At 37.3% G+C, this 22,755-nt stretch overlaps 1 protein-coding gene across 1 annotated transcript; it reads right to left on the minus strand.

The window, feature by feature from the left end:
* Positions 1–19,686: 19,686 nt before the first annotated feature.
* On the minus strand, positions 19,687–21,248 carry LOC141641133 (uncharacterized). Its single transcript, XM_074449807.1, has 2 exons — positions 20,605–21,248; positions 19,687–20,500 (listed from the first exon to the last, which is right to left on the minus strand). Exons 1-2 carry the CDS (start codon positions 21,246–21,248, stop codon positions 19,687–19,689), a joined length of 1,458 nt encoding a protein of 485 aa, XP_074305908.1.
* Between the last annotated feature and the right edge of the window lie 1,507 nt (positions 21,249–22,755).

Consider the following 22,755-nt stretch of genomic DNA (forward strand, 5'->3'; position numbering starts at 1 on the left):
AACATGCATGTAATAATTTCGTGATATATCATAATAACACAAATTTTACAAGTTTTATTTGTTATTCTTATAACTCGGAAAAACTTTTAACCAATTTGCATGCAAACAACCGTGGCTCTTGATACCGATTGAAAGAAATGTAGATTCATATACATACTTAACATACTCATATATGTCGAAATTAATTTGTCATAAAATTAAATGTGGATTTTATGCATGCAAACAATATAAAAAAAAGATAAGAAAACATTTTCTCACCATAAAGATTTCGGTCATAATGGGCACTAACAAGATCTCCTTCTTGTTAGTTCTTGAGCTTTCCATTAATGGATGAACATTCTTGACTTCAAATTAGAAGCCCTCCAATTAGTAGCACCCAAGACAATCCCTTAATCCCACAAATAAACATGTACTAGATGTTTGTATTGTAGTTTACCTTAAAATCTATTACTAATACTCATATACTACTTCTAGTAATCTTAGTAATTTATATGAACAATTTAGATTAAAATCTCATCCTTTTTTGATGAAGATGGAAGAGAGAGAAGAAAGAAAATTCTACATGAACATATTGCATGTATTTTGAATGGTAGAGTGTGATCTCAATTAAAAGAACAAAAGCACTCCTCAAGTAAAGAGGCCACACGGTTTGGGTGAGCCAAAAGGACCAATATATTGTCCTTCACTTTTCATTTTGTTCTTTTCTATACCTTAGGCTTGTAAGGCTAGTAGTAGGTAGGCATCATTATGTTTATTTTATCAAATAAAATAAAACAACCAAAATCCACTAACACACCCACTATTTTCGGTCCATTATGTATAAAATGGACTACCATTTTATTTTTGTCAATTTGTCATTTGTCACACAATATGTCACATGTAGTATGATACATGTTACTAATTAATTAAATGCATATTTATCACATAAATATCATTTTATAAATTAATTAAATTACATTCAACAAATTGACTAGTGATGCTTGATCACTTAAATAAAATGGGTCATATAGTTATAATTCACAACTTCTTGTAATTATAATTAACCATTCATTCTTCTTTATTGTTTCTCAAACAATAAATAATTTTAGCAACAAAGCATTTTATTACTAAAATAAATCTTATTTAATCCCATTACAATAAGATATCAATATTCTCTTTCTCACAAATCGAATTGTTCAATTTTAAGGAATTAATTAATCTGTATCGGTATACAACTAATTAACCTTTTTAATTAAGGGAATCGTCCTTTAGGTGTGACCTCAAGGGATCAACTGATCACCACCGTCGCACGACAGTAATGTCAAACTCTAGCCAGCCAATCATTACCGATATGTGTGGACCAGTTGACTATATATGTAATGTATCATCCCTTTCGTATTCTTGGCATGAGATTTAATAATTATATTTAAATCATGTGATCGCACTATTGTTGAGGACACATTTCCCAACAGAATTTGGGTCTTGGAATCATTTATTATAGTTGGGTAGAGGTCACTATATAAATGTTCATATCTTGTTAAATTTGCAAGTATGATTTAAAAAGACAAATGTTAATATTTCCTTTCCTCCATATTTGTAGTGCATTACAATGAATCCAACAAATGCTACCGCACCAATTACTATTGAGTCATATCACCATGTTCTTGACGACGTATGCTCCGACAATAATTTCGATACAACTAGAGAACTTCATTTCGGGATAGGTTCGGATGGAAACCTTAATTTCATCACCACTTCTAAACCACCCACTACTACTAGACCACGTGTGAGTCCGTCTCAGGAAGACTACCTCACACGATCTATAGGGTCTTTATCTCTGGAAGATAAGGATGCCAAAGCTAGTGGGAGCTCTAGCAATCAAGTTCTTGCTTCCAAGGGTAAAAGGTTCAAGAAGAAAGGGAAGAAAGTCAAAAACTTCAAGCAAGTTAATGATGAATGCCATTATTGCTATGGCATGGGACATTGGCTAAGGAATTTCCCTATGTATTTGCGAAATATAAGGGAGGGACTCATTACTCCAAAAGGTACAATTCCTAAAGAAATTTATGTTATTGATATAAATTATACTTCCACTACGACATGGGTACTTGATACCGGTTGTGGTTCTCACCTTTGTAATCATTTACAGGGTTTAAGAGATGTGGAGAAGCTTAGCAAGGGAGATGTGGATCTTCGACTTGGAAATGGAGCTCGGGTAGCGGCCGAATCCAAAGGAACTTATGTTCTAGCTTTGCCAAACGGTTTTGAGTTGTATTTGCATAATTGTTTTTATGTTCCTACGCTCTCTAAAAACATTATTTCAATCGCCATGCTAGACATGGACGGTTTTTGTTTTGTCATTAAGAACAATCGTTGCTCTATTTCTAGGAATGATTTGGTTATTGGCCAAGCTTCTTCCATAAATGGCATTTACATTTTAGAGACCTCAAAACCGACAAATGATATTTATAACATACAATCAAAGAAACTCAAAACAAGTGACCCAAGTGAAGCGTTCATTTGGCATTGTCGATTAGGTCACATAAACGAGAATCGCATCAAAAGATTAATTTCTACTAATGTGATTACACCATTTGATTATCAATCATTTGGTACATGCGAATATTGCCTACTTGGCAAAATGACTCGTAATCCTTTTAGCGGTAAAGGGACGCGAGCTAGTGAACTATTGGGACTCATACACACCGATGTATGTGGACCAATGAGTATCACCGCTCGTGGTAATTATGACTACTTTATAACCTTCACCGATGACTTAAGTAGACATGGGTATGTCTATTTGATGAAACATAAGAGTGAAGCATTTGAGAAATTCAAGGAATTTCAAAACAAAGTAGAGAACCAATTGAACAAAAAGGTAAAAGCACTACGTTCCGATCGTGGTGGTGAATACCTAAGCCTTGAATTTGATTCACACTTGAAAGGTTGTGGTATTATATCACAACTTTCTCCACCCGGAACACCACAACTCAATGGTGTTGCCGAAAGGAGGAATCGAACCCTACTTGATATGGTTCGATCCATGATGAGCCAAACCGAGTTACCGAACTCGTTTTGGGGATTTGCGCTTCAAACCGCAATTAGATCTTTGAACAATAGTCCTACTAAATCCACCGAAAAGACTCCATATGAGATGTGGACGGGAAAAGTTCCTAATATATCCTATATGAGGATTTGGGGATGTGATGCTTACGTCAAGACTAAAGCCGACAATAAGCTTGCCCCAAGATCCGAAAAATGCACCTTTGTAGGTTACCCCTCGCATTGTCGAGGATACTACTTCTATAAACCTCAAGAAAACAAAGTGTTTGTGTCTAGTGAGGCTGTCTTCTTAGAAAGTCAATTTATTTCTAAAAGACAGAGTGGGAGAAATTTTGAACTTGATGAAGTTCAAGAGCCACAAACCGAGGAAGAGACGCAAGATGATGTTCCTTCGTCGTCTAACGCAGTTGTACCTCCTCCACTAAGAAGGACGGGTCGAGTAATTCGCCATCCCGATCGATATGTGGGACTTATCGAGGAAGATGGAACACTCGATGTGTTGCTTATGGAAAGTGACGAGCCCGCCACCTACAAGGCCGCAATCTCTAGTCCTAATTCCAACTTATGGCTTGAAGCCATGAAGTCCGAAATGGATTCTATGCTTGAAAACCAAGTTTGGGACTTGGTAGATTTGCCTAAAGGGGCAAGACCCCTCCAATGCAAATGGATATTCAAGGTCAAAAATGGCATAGAAGGACATGACGATGTCTACAAAGCTAGGCTAGTAGCAAAAGGATTTACCCAAGTCCAAGGTCTCCATTATGATGAGACCTTCGCCCCCGTAGCCATGCTAAGATCCATACGGATTTTGTTAGCGATCGCCGCATTTCATGATTATGAAATTTGGCAAATGGATGTCAAAACCGCTTTTCTAAATGGGCATTTAGAAGAGGAGGTGTACATGATACAACCCGAAGGTTTTGTTGATTCTAAAAATCCTAACAAAGTGTGCAAACTTAAGAGATCCATTTATGGTCTTAAGCAAGCATCTAGAAGTTGGAATCATCGATTCAATCATGTTATAAAAGAAAATGGTTTCACTCGAAATGTTGAGGAACCATGTTTATACATGAAATTCAGTGGGAGCAATGTTGTGTTCCTAATCTTGTATGTCGATGACATACTACTCATTGGAAATGATATTCCAATGTTGTCTTTCGTTAAGAAGTGGTTAGGTAACCACTTCCAAATGAAGGATTTAGGAGAGGCACAACGCATATTAGGTATCCGGATCTATAGAGATAGACCCAAGAGGATATTGGCACTAAGTCAAGAGTCTTATGTTGATAAGATTCTTCGACGATTCAGCATGGACAAATCCAAAAGGGGTTTGGTACCTATGGTAACCGGAACGATCTTGAGCGGACTCAATGTCCCTCCGAACCCCATGATGTTGAACGCATGAAGTTGATCCCTTACGCTTCCGCTGTTGGATCAATCAAGTATGCCATGATATGCACACGTCCTGATGTCTCGTATGCCTTGAGCATGACGAGTAGATATCAAGCAAATCCAGGTGAGAGTCACTGGATTGCTGTCAAGAACATCCTTAAGTACTTGAGAAGAACTAAGGACTCTATCCTTGTGTTTGGAGGAGACACCGAGTTGCGTGTTACAGGATACACGGACTCAAGTTTTCAAACAGATAGAGATGACATGAAATCACAAGTGGTTTTGTTTTCATGCTCAATGGTGGTGCCGTAAGTGGAGAAGCATCAAGGAAGTCAGAATCAGCGGATTCAACAACGGAGGCTTGAGTACATAGCAAAGATCGAGAGGCTGCCAAGGAAGCTATGTGGATCAAGCAATTCACGGAAGGTCTAAAAGTAGTACCTACCGCCGATGATCCCATCACTCTCTATTGTGATAATAGTGGGACGATCTTCCAAGCTAAGGAGCCCAAGTCTAGTAATAGATCTAGACATGTACTTAGAAAATATCATGTAATAAGAGATTTCATTGAAAGAAAGGAAATTGCGATTTGTAAGGTTGGGACGGATGACAACATAGCCGATCCGCTCACCAAGCCTTTATCGCAGGCTAAGCATGATGGACATGTTACGTCCATGGGACTTAAACGTGTACCAAATTTCTGTTAGATTTTGAAATGAAATAAAAGTGTTGTTTTTGTTCATGTTCATAATCACATTTGTCTTTTATCTTTAATTTATACTTTGTTACATCCATACGGGTTGTAGAGACAATTGAACCCCGTTAAAGTGAACACGGATTAACATAGTATTTGCCCATAGTCACTTGTATGAGGTGACGTCTCGAAGTGACTATAGTGTGAGGCGATTGATGGCAAGTTCAAGTGCCATAGAGTCATGTGAGATGACTAGTCGATCACATAGGCGATCATTAAGAACATTTTGTCGGGCCTAATGACCGCTTATAGAGTTCTTGCAAATTTATATAGCCTGGTCGTGGCGAGAGCTACTATAGTATTCAAATGAGTCGATTCTTTTGACTAAAGACTATTCGCCTAAGATGGCACGATTTCGATTAACTTTGATTTGTGTTACTACGACCTTCGTAAATGGGGTCAAATGGGCATATTTTGGGTTATGATGGTGTGGCTAGTCGAAGGGAATGAGTGCAATAGGAATTGTCCACCCCTAGTCTGGGTTATAACAATATCTCAGGGCCACTCGAGGAGTAATGAATTGGAAATGCGTGGCCACGCTCGGAAGGTATCCAGTGTGGATAAATCCGGTCAATCAGTTATTCTCCAGATCGAGGAAACCACTCTCGATATGATCACTTGCAAGTACGACCTGAAAGACACCTTGCATTGAGTGGGAGATAGTAATAGGACAAGAGAATTGGTGACGCACACTTGTCGAGGACAAGTGGGAGATTGTTGGGAAATGTGTCCTCAACAATAGTGCGATCACATGATTTAAATATCATTATTAAATCTCATTTTAAGAATACAATAGGGAAGTAATATTGTTATCACAACTGGTCAACACATATCGGTAATGATTGGGTGACTAGAGTTTGACATTACTTGTCGTGTGACGGTGGTGATCGATTGACCCCTAGGTCATACCTAAAGGGCAATACACTTAATTGATTATTTAATTAATCGTATAACGTTGCGAGTTGATTAAATTACTTGAAAATTGACGGACGATTTTGGAAGTAAAATTTACGTATCAAATTGAAATGTGATTAAATGAGATACGGTCTGAGTAATTAAATTGTATAATTACTCGGATGAAATAAATTGTTTAATGTAACAATTAAAATGAATGAATTATTATAAATTCAATCAGTTGAAATTTATAAATGGTAAAATATTTTGGCACAAGTAATTATGAAATTACTAAGTCGATTTTTATATGTGACGTATTTTTATTAATACGTTGAATTTTTAATATGTTAAAAATTACATAACAAATATGTGTGGCATGTGACATGTAACATATAGACAATTGACAAAATAATATGGACTCCATATTATGTGAAAGTGCCGAAATAATGTAGGAGGATTAGGCTTAAATTGTGTTTTTATTTTAAATAAGAAACATAATGATTAAAAGCTAATAGTAGCCATGCAACCCTATTTATCTTGTGAAGACAAATATGGGCATGCATTGGCTCCCAAAAAGCCCCTCCCACCACCGGTTTTCCTAGGCCATTTAGAGGGTTTTCTCCTCTAAAATTATTCATTCATTCACTCATCTTTTTCTAGTGTTAGAAAGAAAATATTAACTCTCTACTTTCTATGCCAAATTAGAGAGATAAAATACTCCCAAAATACCTTCTCCTCTACACGGTTTTAGGAGCTTATAACCAAAATATTTTTGGTTCAATTTTCATTACATTAATATTATACTAGTACTTATAATATTAATTAGATTAAGTATTAAGCCTTGGGTATAAAGCTTGGGGAGAGATCTTATTCTTAGATCTTGTTCATCCATTGGAATAGCTCAAGAACAAGAAGAGAAAGGTGATCTCTCTTGTGCCCTATATAGCCGAAATATTGAATGTAAGGACATTATTTCTCTTCTTTTATATTAATGTTTGCATGCATAAAATCCGTTTTAATTTTATGACAAAATTATTAGACATATATGAGTATGTTAACATGTATAAAGATCTACATTTCCTTCAGTACCTTAGTCTAACCCTTGAATATTTGAGTAGCCTTCGCATTGTAACGAATACTCGTACAACTGTGGGCATGGAGTTTAGGTTGTGCAACCTAGACCATAGTCTTTCTCTTGATCAATTTGCCTACATTTTCGGTCTTGAAGTGCCCAACAACTATACCGATAAACCCGATAATTTCGATGTGGACCATCTTTGGAGGGCTATTTCCGGAAGCAATTCTACCGGTTTAAAGTAATGCTACACCTTCGCCATCCAACATCCGGTGATTCGAATCACCGAGCGCTTTGTGGCCGGTACCATCAATGGGAGGTACGAACAAGATAGGTGTACCCTCATTGATTTAACTTTTCTTGAGTCCTATTTGAATGTTCGAGGGACGAGGCGCTATAACTTCAACACTCCCCTTGAGATACTTACTAGGTTCAATGATTTCGGTCAAGGGACCGCCCAACTCAAGACCTTCGTAATGGGAGGTCTAATTACTATTTTGGCCAACAACCTTTGTCCCGGGTTCAATGCCCAAGGGACATATACTCCTCTTGAGGGGAGAACTTTGATTGATGAGCACACCGTCTTCAACCATCACCGGTGGTGTAACTAAACGCAAGACGAGAGTGTAGAATGGTACACCAAAGGATGCACCTCAATCATCCTTGAGGGTTGGAAGATACCGGGAATTAACCCAAGATTGAGTCCATACTCGCCTCCACCAAGCTACCTCCTCGACATCCAAATTCTCGACAATCCCCCACAAAGGGAGGAGCCGCCCCGTCAACAAGTACCTCGTGGGGCACCGGGAAGGCCTATTCGCGCACCCTCCTATGTACCCATCCCACCATACCCTACCCCATATACCGAATTTGAGCCGGCAATCCCCAATACCCCGGGCATTAATGATTTGATGGCGCTCATGAATAGAGTGGACCTCGGGGTATATGAAGGGAGGGTCGACAATTACTTGGCCCTTTATCCCCAATACTATAACATGGCTCAACAAGGGTATGTTGACCCCAATGTTCCTAAGCCCTCTTGCGCCCAACCACAACACTTGTTCCCCAATCAAGGGAACCAGGCTTGGGATCGCGACGGCGGAGGGCATTCTAGCCAAGGTGGAGGGTACTCGGGTCAAGGAGGAGAATTTGACCAAGGAGGGTATTGGGGCCAACCAAGAGGGTATGATCAAGCCGGGAGCTCTCACCAATATGGCTACAGGAGGATGACGAGTGAAAGAGGCCTACCTCACCACCTCCATTTGTATGATACCCATCTCCCCCTCTCTCTTTTGTATATACATTGCATTTAGTGTAGTTTTCACATGCAATTGTATCATATTTCATTTGCATTAGTTAGTCCATATAGTATAGTTGCATTGTAATATATATTTCACATGATTCATGTAGATAGTTGCATATAGATTAGAATTCATGCATAGTTACTAATGGCCAAACCTATTCATTTCTACACTAGAAATAGTGTTTAAATTGGTTTAGGGAGGTTTGATCATAAGTGACCATAGTTTAAAACATGCATCATATAGTATAGTTTAAATTGCATTCATTTTTTATATATGTCATATAGAATTGCATTTAGTTAGAGCATGTATTCATTCATATCATATCATTGCATTTGTACTTCAATTTCCATAAAATAAAAAATCCAAAAACATGTTTTCCTTTTTATCCCTACTCCTACATGTACATTGAGAACAATGTCCAAAATAAAGTGGGGGATGGGAATTTATATTCCAAAAATGCATAAAAAATTAAAAAAATTTGAAAAATCACAAAAATATGTCTTTTAAATTTCATAAAACAAAAACCCATAAAAATTTGAAAAATTCAAAAACCAAAAACATGTTCTTTAATTTAGTAGTGTAGAATTGTATATACTTGTGCTTTTGTTCTCTTCTCACATAGATACAATACTATATTTGAGACATTAGCAAGGGAAAATGAAGACCGCTTGGTATGATCGCTCTAATCTATACTTCCCTTCCATTTATTTTTCATTATATGAGGAGGATGGGCTTACATGTCAAGGAGGATGTGGTGTATTTTGTTGTTGCGGTTTGTGTATCTATGTGTTGTTAGGAGTTGCATCTAGTTTATATGTCATATTAGTTGGTAGAATCATTTGCATTAGGATGTTTATATGTTAGTTGCATCATGGCATGTAGTTTGCATGTTAGAAAATTTTTGCGAAACCGTCTACTTGGGAAGCTTGACAAGTGTATATAGGCCCTAGTAGATGCTTTTTCTTCTTAAGACTTTGCTTGTTAGAATACTTGTGAAACACCCTAGGATGTGTCATGCTAGTATCCTTTGACCCATGGTTTAAGGCCTAGGCAAGAGTACCTTGCGGTGTGATAACTCCTTAGCTACCGTTTATTCCAAGGTGACCCTTGAAACCATGCATCCATCCATCCATCCATGTTCTACCACATTTTTTTCATCAAAGGGAATGGGCACAAAAAGAAATCAATTTGAGTTCAATGAAATGAAAAGTGAAAGAAAGTTTGCAAAAAAAAAAAAACAAAAAAATGCATCAAATGAAAAGAGGAGCAAAAATAGAACTCCTAAAGTTTCAAATATAAGCCACCCTCACTACATATGGGGTGACTTTGAAAATGTTCAAAAGAAATGCAAAGAAAAGTTGAAAGTTGTCAAGTGTTGAAATGCCAAAAATCAAAAAAAAAATGGCAAGAAAGTGTTCTCAAATGTCAAATGCCACAAGAAATTGGGGGGAAAAACAAAAACAAAAGCAAACTCCCAAAGTGAAACTCAAATATCTATTGATCCCTTTATCCATCGTATCCATTTTTGTGCATGGTAGAGAGGGGACGACCCTTCTTCTTGTCTAGGTAAGAGGGGGAATTCCGCGATCCTCCAGTGTTTCTAACACCATAGGGAGTCTACTCTTGACAAAAGAATTTAACGATTGAGGACAAAGGTACCCTAGCTTGACACAACTTGGAGGTGATTTATTGGTATCCTTCTAGGCTTAGTAGTTTAAGAAATTGCATCTATGAAGGAGTGTGTACCATTGAATTGCTTCCCTTGTAGATAATTTCTGCCACTTAGATGAGGAAAGTGGCTATTCTTTTGCAGATGCATCCATTATTTGATTTTGTGTGCTTAATATTTGGATGTGTCGCCATTTTGGCAAGACCCACCTTACCTTGCAAGAAGGCATCCTACCTCATGCTTGTCTTGTTGTGAGTTGAAGGGGTAGAGTGAGACCCGCTAATTGTCTCATATCGGTTATATTAGTAGGTTAGTTTAAATAAAAGTCTAGTTTTTGTCACCTCTTTACTCGGGACGAGTAAAGGTTCGGTTTGGGGATATTTGATGTAAACATTATTTGCGCACATTTAGTCCCCTAATTGAACCTATTTTTCATACTATTATAACATTCTTTGGCCATTCTATCAGTCAAAACCTTCCTATTTGCTTTTCTATCGCATATCATATGATTTGTAGGAAAGAAGATAATAAGGCGGAAATTCCCGTCTTTCGTGCGTATTCGGAAGCTATTTGACGATGTTTGATGGAAAAGTATGAAGAGGAAGCAAGAACTAAAGACCAATCCCACACGAATAAAAAGGAAGTGAAGAAATATGATGCTGCCACAGAAGACGAGCGGCTTACCCACAAGACGCCCGTCCTGAAGTGACAACCCGTGCGTCTGAACACATAAGACGCCCGGATTCCTCCATAGAATCCGAGCGTATTCCCACGAAGCCGCCCGGGCACCACCTCAACAATCCGCCTGTCTTCCTCCTTGGACGCCCGGATTCCCCTACAGCAAATTTCGTTTCTTCAAGCTTCAAGAAAGATGCCCATCCTTCCAAAAAGACTAGCGTTTCCCTGCTCTAAACTCAAAAGTGTAATTACTAATTTAGCCTTAGTTAACCTAATGAATCCCTACTATAAATACCCCATTTGAAGTAATCAAAAGGGGATCTCTCTTAGTGAGAACAAGTCTTTCCTTAGATTCAATTAGGAGTAGATTAGAATAGATTACTCCTTAATCTTTCCACAAATCTCACATTAATCTCTCCTTAATTATTGTTCAAGTTTATTATTGGGTAATTGAAGTTTATTGGGTTTATTGGGTTTATTGGGAGATTGACAACCTTCCATCAATCATCAAGTTCTTCTATTATTCTTTGCTTTATTATTTGGATCATCTCAAGTTTGGTATAATTCCTTTACTCTTTAAGCTTTATTGTTCATTTCTTCATTCTATTATCATGCTTATACTTGTTGTGATGATTGACACCATTAATGACATGTTTCCTATGATAATGAGTGAGTAGTCTCTTAGCTAGGATTAGTGGGTAATTAAGGGAAAATAAACATGGGAATGATTCATGCTTAATTTAATATGTTCACATGATTAATTTGCTTGCTTGTTGTGATGTCAACTTTATGCACATGTTATGTTTGATGAAATGCTAAGCCTATGAATCCTTGCATTTACAACCATCCCTCATCTATTCAACTTGACTTGTAAGATATAAACCAACTCGAGTCTTGTTAGACCATGCATAGAAGTTGATTAGGAGGAAAGTAAGTCGACTTGTAGGTGTTGTACAATCTAATCGATTCGGCTCCGGGACCCAACTCTTCCTAAGAACCGTAAGACATAAACCAACTTGGTTCCCCCACAACACTAATTGCTTGCTTATAATTGTAAACATGTTTGTATGATCAACACCATGAATCCCCTATGACCCCATGATATCCTAGCACTTTTAACCATTTGTTTACATCCTTCTTTCTATTGCTTGTTTTACAATATTGCTTGCATTAGTTTAGATACAACTACAAACCCAAACAAATTGTGACACTAGCATAAATTGAGATAGATAGACTTAGAACCCAAAACACACCGTCCCATGGATCGACCTCGACTTACCGCTAACTAGTTGTTTGTTGAGTATTATAAATGTGTTTGATTGGATGTGACCCGACGACATCGCATTCCACACCACCAACACACCCATTGAAGGTGACAATAAACATATCGGACCAGCATATTCATCTTCTACAATAGGAAATGCTATCATTCTATACAACTCAGCATTTAGCGCATCTACGTTTCCAGGATCACCATACTTATCTAATAAGAAGGCGTAAATTAAAACAAACTAATAATCGTCCGTAGTGTCGTTTGAGGAATCAAAGGGAGTCTGTTGCCTTAATCCCTCTCCCTGACAGTATTTGTTTGATGTAATTTTGGGATTGATTTCTTTGTTTCTTATATATAAATACACTCACATTTCAACAACGTGTTGGACAATATCGAGAGATGAAGGGAAGGGAGTTCAGAAAAAGCATTTGGGTAAGAGAGGAAAAAAAAATGACAAGGGTATAATTGTTATGTACCGTGATCTCTTTGATATATAGTTTAGTATTTTTAACATTATAGTTGCGTCGTCCTCCATAAGCACAATATAGTATCCAAGCACCTTTAAGAACCTTTTTTATGTCCATTGTCTTAAGATCCCTTTTTCGCGAGTCCAAAATATACATTGTGTTCAATCCCACGCAAACGACAACCAACATCCAATGATTACTGTGATCAAAACATGACAAAATCATTACATATCAAGAATTAGAACTTATATGCACATATGACAATACTACTATTGAGTTGGTTAGGTTAAAGTCTGATCATGAATTTACTAAATTTGAATTTGCTAAGGAAAGATTGATTTTGTTAGGTCAATATGATGCTCGTAAGATTGCAAACAGTGGGAGGTAGTGAGATTGTCAATAGTCACCTTGAAGCATCGGTTGGGAATTAAGGAACCAACACCTCCCCCAGGTACACTACCAAACCAAATTCCACTGATTATTGACTATCTAACCTGAGGGAACGGGAAAGGGAGGTGCTACAGCTACAGATACAACTAAAAAAGCTAAAAAGCTGCCAGTTTAATACTTACCCTTTATGAAATGCTCCCATGATATATTTCTTGTCTTCTTTAATTTTCATTGCATGGGCAATATACGCTTCACATTGTTTTGGATTATGCATGTACTCCACAAGTTTCACGGGGCACAAGTATGCAACTAATTTAGTAGTTTCGATTGTAGTTGCACACTGATACAAGAAACTACCATTTCCATCATAAAACCGTGAGGAAATTAATAACCAAACGATTAGTGAACAAAATACCAATAAATAAAATAGGTTTATATATACATACCTTTACCAAGCTTGAAGCATAACAACATTTAGCCATAAATATCGGAACATCTGCCTAATTTCAACAACGGTCAAATAGCATTCAATATCATTTTTCTCTCGGTAATTAAATACTGAGGCATCAATCACAATTTTGATGCAGGCAGTGGTCGACAAGGAGCACAACTTCTTCTCTAAGATCTGACAATGATAACTCAAGGTTTTAACTTCCTCTACACTAAGAGGAGCTCTATCATCTTCTTCACCTCTATGTTGTCCCCCCTTGTCCTTTTCAAGGGATGTTGCCTATTATAACATAAAAAGAGTAAATAAAAAGTGCCCAAATATTACCATGCAATTTATCTAACCTTAGCATCAGAATCTATAAATAAATATAATTGAACTTAACTACCTTCTTTTGAACCTTATTGCCAGATTCTTTAGTATCTTTGGACTTGACTTTTCTCTTTCGAGTCTTCTCTCCTTTATTGGCCTAATAAAAATAATAATATTTGAAATATTTATTTGATGAGAGTAATGTTAGGTTTCTCACTAAGTATGACAATGGTCTAAATGTTATAGATGAAAATCAAGTTACCTCATCATCACCTAACAAAATCAAGGTTTTCGGCCATTGTGCAAAACTCCCTTCCACTTCTCCAACCTTACTAAATCCATTCCATGGACATGGAAGTAGTGCGTCAGCTTTAATAACTTTATCGATGGACACATGGGCGTTCTGCATGGTCAATTGTGTGTTGTGTACCTTTTTGCCTTTGACCCATGGTAAAACCATCCCCTGAGCAGCAACCTTCACTTCTCCATCTTCAATGATAGCAAGTCGACAAGGAACTCTCTCCTAAGACATTGTCATAATACAGTTAAAAATCAAAAGATCTGTATCAAAAGATCAGGAAAAATAACCCAGTTTGTCAGTTGGTTAGTTGGTTAGTATACTGTCCACAAAACAAAAATTCATAGTCTGAATGATGCACATAATAGCTGCTGCATTCCATAGTTTTATAAGCCTATCAATTATCTGAATTGAACAGCTTTTATCTTATTTTAGCCTACTCACATTTCTGTCCCTACTTTATGCTAATCATTGTTCTCTAATTTATTTGCAGTATAAACTATAACACATCACTGAAACCTCCAGCAGTTTGTGAGTTTGTTTGTTTGTGTCAGTTGTATCATATCTGATGCCTATCAATTCTAGTTTTTGTATAAATAATTTTTGACGATAACTTACCTTTAATTCGATGAATGGGTCACTTAGATGAGTTGAATGACGACTACTATTATCATGTTCATCAGGCGAATGATTCTTTGGCAAATTCTCCAAAGTAGCATCAGATAATAACATTTTCCCATCATTTCTCAAAGCTTCAGCTATTTTCTTTTCCATCAGTGTATTCATTTGCTCCAAAGCTTCACTCTTCGCCTTCTCAATAAGCAACTTGATGTCATCATCTGTATACCGCTATCCACGATTATCTCGACTCAGTGGTTTTCCAAAATAAGTTTGGAGACCAACAGAGCCGCCAACTCCTCTCGTTCTCCCTGAGTGCTCTGGTTTCCCTAATGCTTTCACCAACGCATCCTCAAATCTAGAAGGAACAAACTCCCCTTTTTCCTCCTTTTCCTTCTAAATCCCCTATTATGAAGGAAAAATGGTATAATGCGATAATAATGCACACACTAACATATTTACTGAAGTGATAAGAAAAAGATATTAATTTGTTTAGAATGAACTTACATATTCATCAACAACTTTTTGTAATTCTGATGGAGGCTCAACAGTACTTGGCGGGGTATGTGCTTTGATCCAAGCATAACCTCTATCACTAAGACGGTCCACTACCGCTTTCTGTGTAAGAGCGTGATCTGCATTAGGTTGATTCTCTGTCTCTTTCTTAAGTTCTTCTACATACCATTTATCTTGCTTGCCTACATATATACCCGGCTCTTCTCAAATAATGTGGATGTACATTATGCTTCTGGGCGTTTTAAGCCTTTTTTCTCTTTTCCTATAAAAAAGTGAATTTAAAATATGACCAAAATGTTAGAACATAAGTAAACGAATGCTAACTGCTGGCTTATGTTTTATGATCTCGTCAACAACAAACACATGGCTGAAGGTATTATTGCAGCCACAAGAACTAAAAATGCATAAAGTAGTAAGATGTTAGGTGTTTCGGAATCGGTCCTCTGAGAGTGTTATTACCCAAGTTCAGCATCTGTAAGGCTTTGCAAGTATGTATCAGTGAACATTGGACCTGTGACTGTCAGTTCCAGCCAACAGCTTGTGACAGTGGTTTCCGTACCTTTTCTCAGCCCAACTCAAACCTTATTTTTTAGCTCTACCACTAGCGTCAAAGGATGTGCCTATGGAAACATATGAGTCGAACATATGTAACCTTACTGTTTTGGAAACAAACAGAGGCTATTTCCGAAAGACCATAATGCAGATTGCAGAATTTCTTGAGATTTTCATTGATTAAATAGTACAATCTTCACAATGAGTTGGGTAGGTTAGCAGGATTTCGGGTTTTGTTCCTGAGACGCTTGAAAATTGCTCTTTTGGTATTGAACCAGACAGACTATTCTGATAAAGATATATATTCACAAGCTCAGAACAGTTACCTAACTCAGGTGGGATTTCTCCTGACACTGTCCCAACTCTTTTGAGATACTCTCTGAGAGATCCTTATTTCCCCCTGCCCTTAAAGTTTCAAGATTTATAAGTTTTCCCAACTCAGTTGGGAGTTCACCATTGAAGTTATTATCAAAAAGGAAAAGATTTTCTAATGCAAGACAATCACCAACCTCAACTGGGATACTACCAGTGAGTTGATTAGAGTTCAAGATCAAATATTTAAGGTTCTTAAGCTTCCCAATTGAGTTAGGAACAAACCTTACAAGATTATTAGTACTTAAGTCAATAAAGTTGAGTAAAGGGATTGTGCCAGTAAAATTAGCATTCACACATAAGTAACTTCCAAACTAAAGTCAACCCTAGTAGTTTGAATATCCAAGGCGAAGGGGAAGAAGGAAGGAAGGATGGAAGGTAAGTGGAGGGAAACAGATGTGACTAGAGAAACCAAAAGACTCGCCAATTTGGATAAACTCAAAGAGTAAAAGTAAAAAAAGGAATAATGGACAACAGATAAAGAAAAGAAAGAGATCCCTCCATGATTCCAGCTATGTGAAGCGAAATATATGTTAAAGCAGGAAGAAATATAGTCCTCACAACGATTGATTCCCATCAACCCTATTGCTATCTTAAGTACCGTTGATTTTTTTTCTTATCCATAAAAGGTAGAAATAGTGTCATCGTACATAACATTTTGCATTTGCAGCATCTGCAAAGTGAATTTCCCTGCTCAGAATCTGAGTATTTGGCTTAACAAACAGCATGGTCGGACAAAACTACAGAAAAGAATAGTATGTGCAGGATGATGGATGATGTCTGGAGAGCTGAAAAATTATTTGAATAAAGAAAAAAACACTGACCTGAAAATCAGCAGTCATGCGCTGCTTAACAAACTCGTCCCAATCCTCTTGCGTCAGTTGTTTGTACTTTCCAACTGGACTTTTAATAGCAACTTCTCCATTATCAGACTTTTCTTCTCCATCAGACTTCTCTTCCCCATCATCAGACTTTTCTTCCCCATCTGTTTCTTCTCCATCACCAGACTTTTCTTTAAGGAAAATGTAGGTGCTTGTCATCCTCGTCTTCCAATCCTTAAATCTATTATGCACAACCCTTAAAATATACTTCTTTTTGTCATCCTCTAGATTCCATGTTTTCTGGAAAAAAAAACAAAGATAATGCTACTAATGATCTAATACAAATTTTTTAATTCAAATAATCATAATGCTAATAATTAATTACCTTCGCACAACGCCACATTGTATTTCTCTCGCCATTTGTTACATCTTTCCAACTTTTAATGATCCGGATATTTCGCGCCAACTTTCCCATATCAGACCTAAATTTCTTCAACCACCGTCCATAAGGCTGACCAAGCTCATTAAAATCAATATACAGTTTCTCTTTTTTCTCATTTTTCGTTTGGTCTGTTGCATGCATTATCAGTATTACTAAGAATCTCTTCAAAAGTTTGTCCCGTTGACGGACCCCTCGTCTTCTTTTTTGGACGTGAATCTTTATCTCCATTTGTACTCATATTGTGGACCTGAATTTAATTAAAAAAATTAGTATGAATAAATGAAGAAAAATAACCTCATACATAAATGGGAGTAGCATTGCAAATTCAAATAGCAGCCTAATTAAAAAATTAAGAAAATGAACATAAAGATAAACGGGTCATCAATTAGTCAAGGATGATGAAAAACAAAAACAGATGTAGTCTTCTTGTATGCTTATACTCGATTCATTAATGCAAATAATGACATTTAAAAATAAAAAGAAAAAGAAACAGAGCCAAAATTTGTGAAATATTAGCTGATAGCATTACTTCATATAAAAAATTTCAGTTCAAATAATTATACATCAGCAACGCAAATGACATAATGACATAATCGTCTACAAACTATTTTAGAAATCAACAAAGGATGTTATTTTTTATTTGGAGTTATCAAACCATAATCCCTCATCATGATCATCTCGCACATAGACTTCGTCACGTAGTACTTGTGAATTTTGACATGTGGTCGAAAAAGGAGAAAGTTCATCAACTTGATCATACTCTTCTTCATCAACAACACCATCTATGCCAAGAATGCGTCTTTTACCATTACGAACAACTAACCGTTTCTTGTCTAAAGAATCCTCAATATAGAAAATTTGCTTTGCTTGAGATGCTAAAATATAGAGGTCGTCTTTGTGACCTAGAAAATTGAAATCTAATAAAGTGAAACCCATATCATCAACATTAACTCCCTTATTACAATCGGCCCACTTACATCGAAATAAGGGTACTGAAAAATGATGATAATCAAGCTCTCATATGTCTTCAATTACCCCATAATAAAGCTTTGTTATATCTACAGGTTGTTTACCCTTTCCTACATATTCAACTGACGATGCCATAACTATAACGCCGCTATTTTGAATCGTACTTTTCGCATCCTGACGACTTGTGTAAAAGCAAAACCCATTGATATCATACCCTTCATAAGATATGATGGTGAGCTTGGGACCATATGCTAACCATCTTAAGTTCTCACTTAGGTCACGTGTTGTGTCCGAGAACTCTGTCATCACCTTTTCTTTAAACCATTGTACAAATGTCCGATTGTGTTCACTTACCAACCAAGCTTCACGTTTATGTGGATTTTGTCTTTTTATTAAGGCAATATGATCAATTAAATATGGATGAACTTCAGTCATATGTTGTAAAACATACATATGTGCCTTATCAAAACAAGCACGGTCAACTGTAATGAACTTTTTTCCCAAAGTACCCTTCCCTTGAAGTCGTCCCTCGTGCCTGGAGGTTGGGAGTCCGATAGATTGCACACTGGTCAAGTAATCTTGGCATAATCCAAGTGTCTCACAAGCAACAGTTTCTTCAACAATGCTAGCCTCAGGTCGATACCGATTCTTCACTCGCCTCTTATACGTCCCCATCTCTCGCTCCATAGCCCACATGTTTCTGAGGAAGACCGGGCCACAAAGTTTGATTTCTCTAACCAAATGAATGATTAAGTGAACCATAATGTCGAAAAAACTGATGGGAAAGTACATTTCAAGTTCGCAAAGTGTCACAATAATATCAGCTTGTAGCTCATCTAAAGACTCTGGATCAATGTCCTTAGCATTAATTGCACTAGAGAATCTGCAAAGCTTAATGATCACTTGTCTAACATGTTTAGGTAAAACGGACCGAATAGCCACAGGGAGGAGTTGTGTCAACAAAACATGACAATCATGAGATTTTAGTCCCACTAACTTCAAATCTTTTAGTGACACAAGATGGCTTATGTTGGAGGAATACCCATGCGGTACCTTCATACCCTTTAAAGACTCACACAATGCCATCTTCTCCTTCCTAGATAGAGTTGTGCAAGTCGAGGGTAAGTAGGTACGTTTCCCCTTTTCAACTGGTTTTACCTCGAAACTCCTCCTAGCAACCATGTCATATCTAGCTTTGACCCCATCCTTGGTCTTATTAGGCATATTCAACAAAGTGCCAATGATACTATCAAACACATTCTTCTCCACATGCATGACATCAATACAATGTGTAACCGACAAGTGCTCCCAATATGGTAGGTCCCAAAAGATGGACCTCTTTGTGTGGTACACCCCATCTGGTGGAGGTCTGTATGGTTTTCCAAATTCTGTGGTGATGTTCATAACTCGTTTGGGATCTCTTTTCCACTCAAAAATAATGGAGCCGGCCGGTGCTCAGTTTTACCATAGAATGCCTTCTTCCTCTTACGATATTGATGACTTTCATGAAGAAATCTACGACTACCCAGGTATACATATTTCCCGCAATTCTCCAACCATTCAGATTCAGTGTCATCACCACATACGGGGCACCCCTTGTCAGTCTTCAGCCTATAACCAGAAAGGTTTCCATAAGCCGGGAAATCATTAATTGTACAATATAGCATAGCACGCATTTGAAAGTGTGAGCCGCTAGCTGCATCAAACACCCGCACACCAACATTCCATAACAATTTCAAGTCTTCTATTAGTGGAGCCAAATAAACGTCTATGTCATTACCAGGTTGTTTAGGACCCGATATTAGGAGCGTAAGTAAAATGTATTTACTCTTTGTTGTAAGCCAAGGAGGCAGATTATAAATTATTAGCATTACTGGCCAGCTTCTATGTTGGGTACTAAGAGTCCCAAAAGGATTAATTCCATCGGTACAAAGCCCTAGTCTTAAGTTCCTAGGCTCTCCACTAAAGTCTGGAAAGGTTCTATCAATTGTTCTCCATTGGGGTGCATTAGCCACATGTCGTAGTTTACCATCTTTATTTCTCTCTTCGTGATGCCACACCATATATTCTGCATCTTTTGGATTTGCAAAAAACCGAATAAACCTTGGTATAATTGGCAAATACCATAAGGTCTTGATCGGGCTCCCTTTCTTCTTATCTCCTGCTTTGATCTTGTACCTCGCTGCTTTACAACGTGGACATTCATCTAAGTCACTATAATCTTTCCAGAACAAAATGCAGTCATTTCGGCAAGCATGAATTTTTTTGTAACTCGTAGCCAATGGACACAACACTTTCTTACATCAATAAGTATTAACTGGAAGCTCATTATCTTTTGCAACATTTCTGATAAAAGTTTCACTAGAGCGGTGAAACTCTTATCACTCCATCCATTCGCCACTTTCAAGGTATACAATTTCAACACAGCTGATAAACGAGTGAATTTGGAGCAACCCGGATATAACGGTTTGTTAGAATCATCAACTAGCCTCTGGAAAATTTCCGGACATTCTATGAAATCTCTTTCTAAATCATCCATCATTCTATCAATATTCTCACCCTCTACATTGTTGTCCTTATCATGACTATCATCGTTATCATTGTCCACATTAATCGGAATGTCATTAAAATCCAAACCATGCATCTCAAATTCATCCACATTATCAAACTTCTTCCCCTGATTTAAAGCGTTTGAGGTACCTTGCATGTCATATTCTTTCTCTCCATGCCATATCCACACATGATAATCAGGTTTAAACCCCTTCAGTACCAAATGAGTCCGCAAATCCTTTGCACAACTTACCTTTTTCCGGTTGTTACATACGCTACACGGACAAATGAGATGCTCCCCATCCCCATGTTGTTTTTGATGTGCAACAGCATGGCTGATAAATTCATCAAGTCGTTTAAGAAAATAGAAATCTCGTTTCCCATACATCCAATTCCTATCCATGCCCAGCATATTAAACCGCTAAGAATAGAATAATGGTTTGTATTAGAATAATGGTCAGACCCAGGGACAGTGACAGTCCAGGGACAGTCCTGGAATATTTTTTATAAATAAACACCAAGAAAAGCATGTATATAATTTTCGTGTAACAATGAGAATGATTATAGTTGAGTGCAGAAGGCAAGAACATGGGATTACAGTGGTGTAGTGGTGTGGCAGGGGTTAACCCTAATTTCCGTGAAACCGGTTAACCCTAATTTTTTATAGTTGAGTGCAGCAGGTAAGAAAAATATTTACACGGAATGGGTCCACGTAATCATTCTATTTTTTTACAAATTAAGTAACTACTCGCGGAATGTTACAACGAGTAGTTGGAAATTTGGAATTAACCAACTACTTGTTATCTCACTTAGCGAGAGATTAGCAAGCAGGAAAAATAAAATAAAAGCAAAGCAGTGTATAAAGCAAGGAGGTCGTTGTGTTAGTCTGCTACAAAAGTTTCTTCTTTCCATTAATCTAGCATGACAACTTGCTTTATTTTCCCCCACACACTCACTCTACCCTCACAACTCACTCTACCCTCAAACTAATTGTTTAGTAATTCCCAAGTAGGAATAAAGAAGGTGGCATGCTAGGGGTGGTGAAAGAACCGTAAAAATAATCGAGGGTTCCTGAAATAATACCCATAATTCTTCACTTTATCAGTTGTTTTCCCTACTACCCACATTTCATACCTCATATTTCTGCTTTTCCAAATACCGTAACTACCCCCAACTAAAGCAGCCAGTACTACTTTCCTAACCAGTATAGATGTACCTCTCAATTTCAGAGTTTAAAAATCACATAAATAACAAAATTCAAATCTGAAAAACATATACACGTTTTGGTTGAGGCCCAATCATCACCAAAACAAGGAAGCAATTTTCTGGATGTCCAATTGTTTGATAATTTTCTGTGTACAGAAAGACAAAATTGCGATATCTTATGAGAGTGAAGTGCACTTTCAAAGTTTCAGTTTTGTCTATCATAAACTGAAAGTTCAAATATTTTGCAGTGTCCATATCTAACTTAAGTGGTAACTATAAAACATTTAAATCAAACCATGAAGGGAAAACCATCAGAGAAATGAAAGCATTCCTTCTTCCTTAAATAAAACAATTGTTGGACAAGATTCCAAGAAAGTTGATGATAAGTTTTAGAAGTGTTATGAGAATTTGGAGAAGTTCAAGGCTGTAACTATTTAAAACAAAGGAGTGCTATCATAACATGCAAAGCCAAAAAGACAGCCATGTAAAATTATACTCCGTTCTATGGTTCCTACTCAAAGGCCTATGTAAAACCTAGAGATCCCAGACCTGAAACCCACCCTAGCAGATAGTAGAATTTGCAAGAGACTCGTAAATAAGAGAGTATATTTAAGCCGTGCCTAGATGCCAGACCTCAAAGTCTCAAACCCACCCTAGCAGATAAACCGCGTAAAGTTAAAGACAATACAGTTATATCGCCTGATGTTAAATAC

Source organism: Silene latifolia, chromosome 2 (genome assembly GCF_048544455.1).
Source record: "Silene latifolia isolate original U9 population chromosome 2, ASM4854445v1, whole genome shotgun sequence".
In the NCBI taxonomy this organism is placed as follows: Eukaryota; Viridiplantae; Streptophyta; class Magnoliopsida; order Caryophyllales; family Caryophyllaceae; genus Silene; species Silene latifolia.

What these genes read in the sequence shown, in the direction of transcription:
- LOC141641133 (XM_074449807.1), bottom strand. Translation starts at nt 21,248, where the DNA reads ATGCTGGGCATGGATAGGAATTGGATGTATGGGAAACGAGATTTCTAT. An exon ending in CAAAAGATAATGAGCTTCCA is followed by an intron (nt 20,501 to 20,604) that starts GTTAATACTTAT and finishes GAAAGATTATAG; the next exon opens with TGACTTAGATGAATGTCCAC.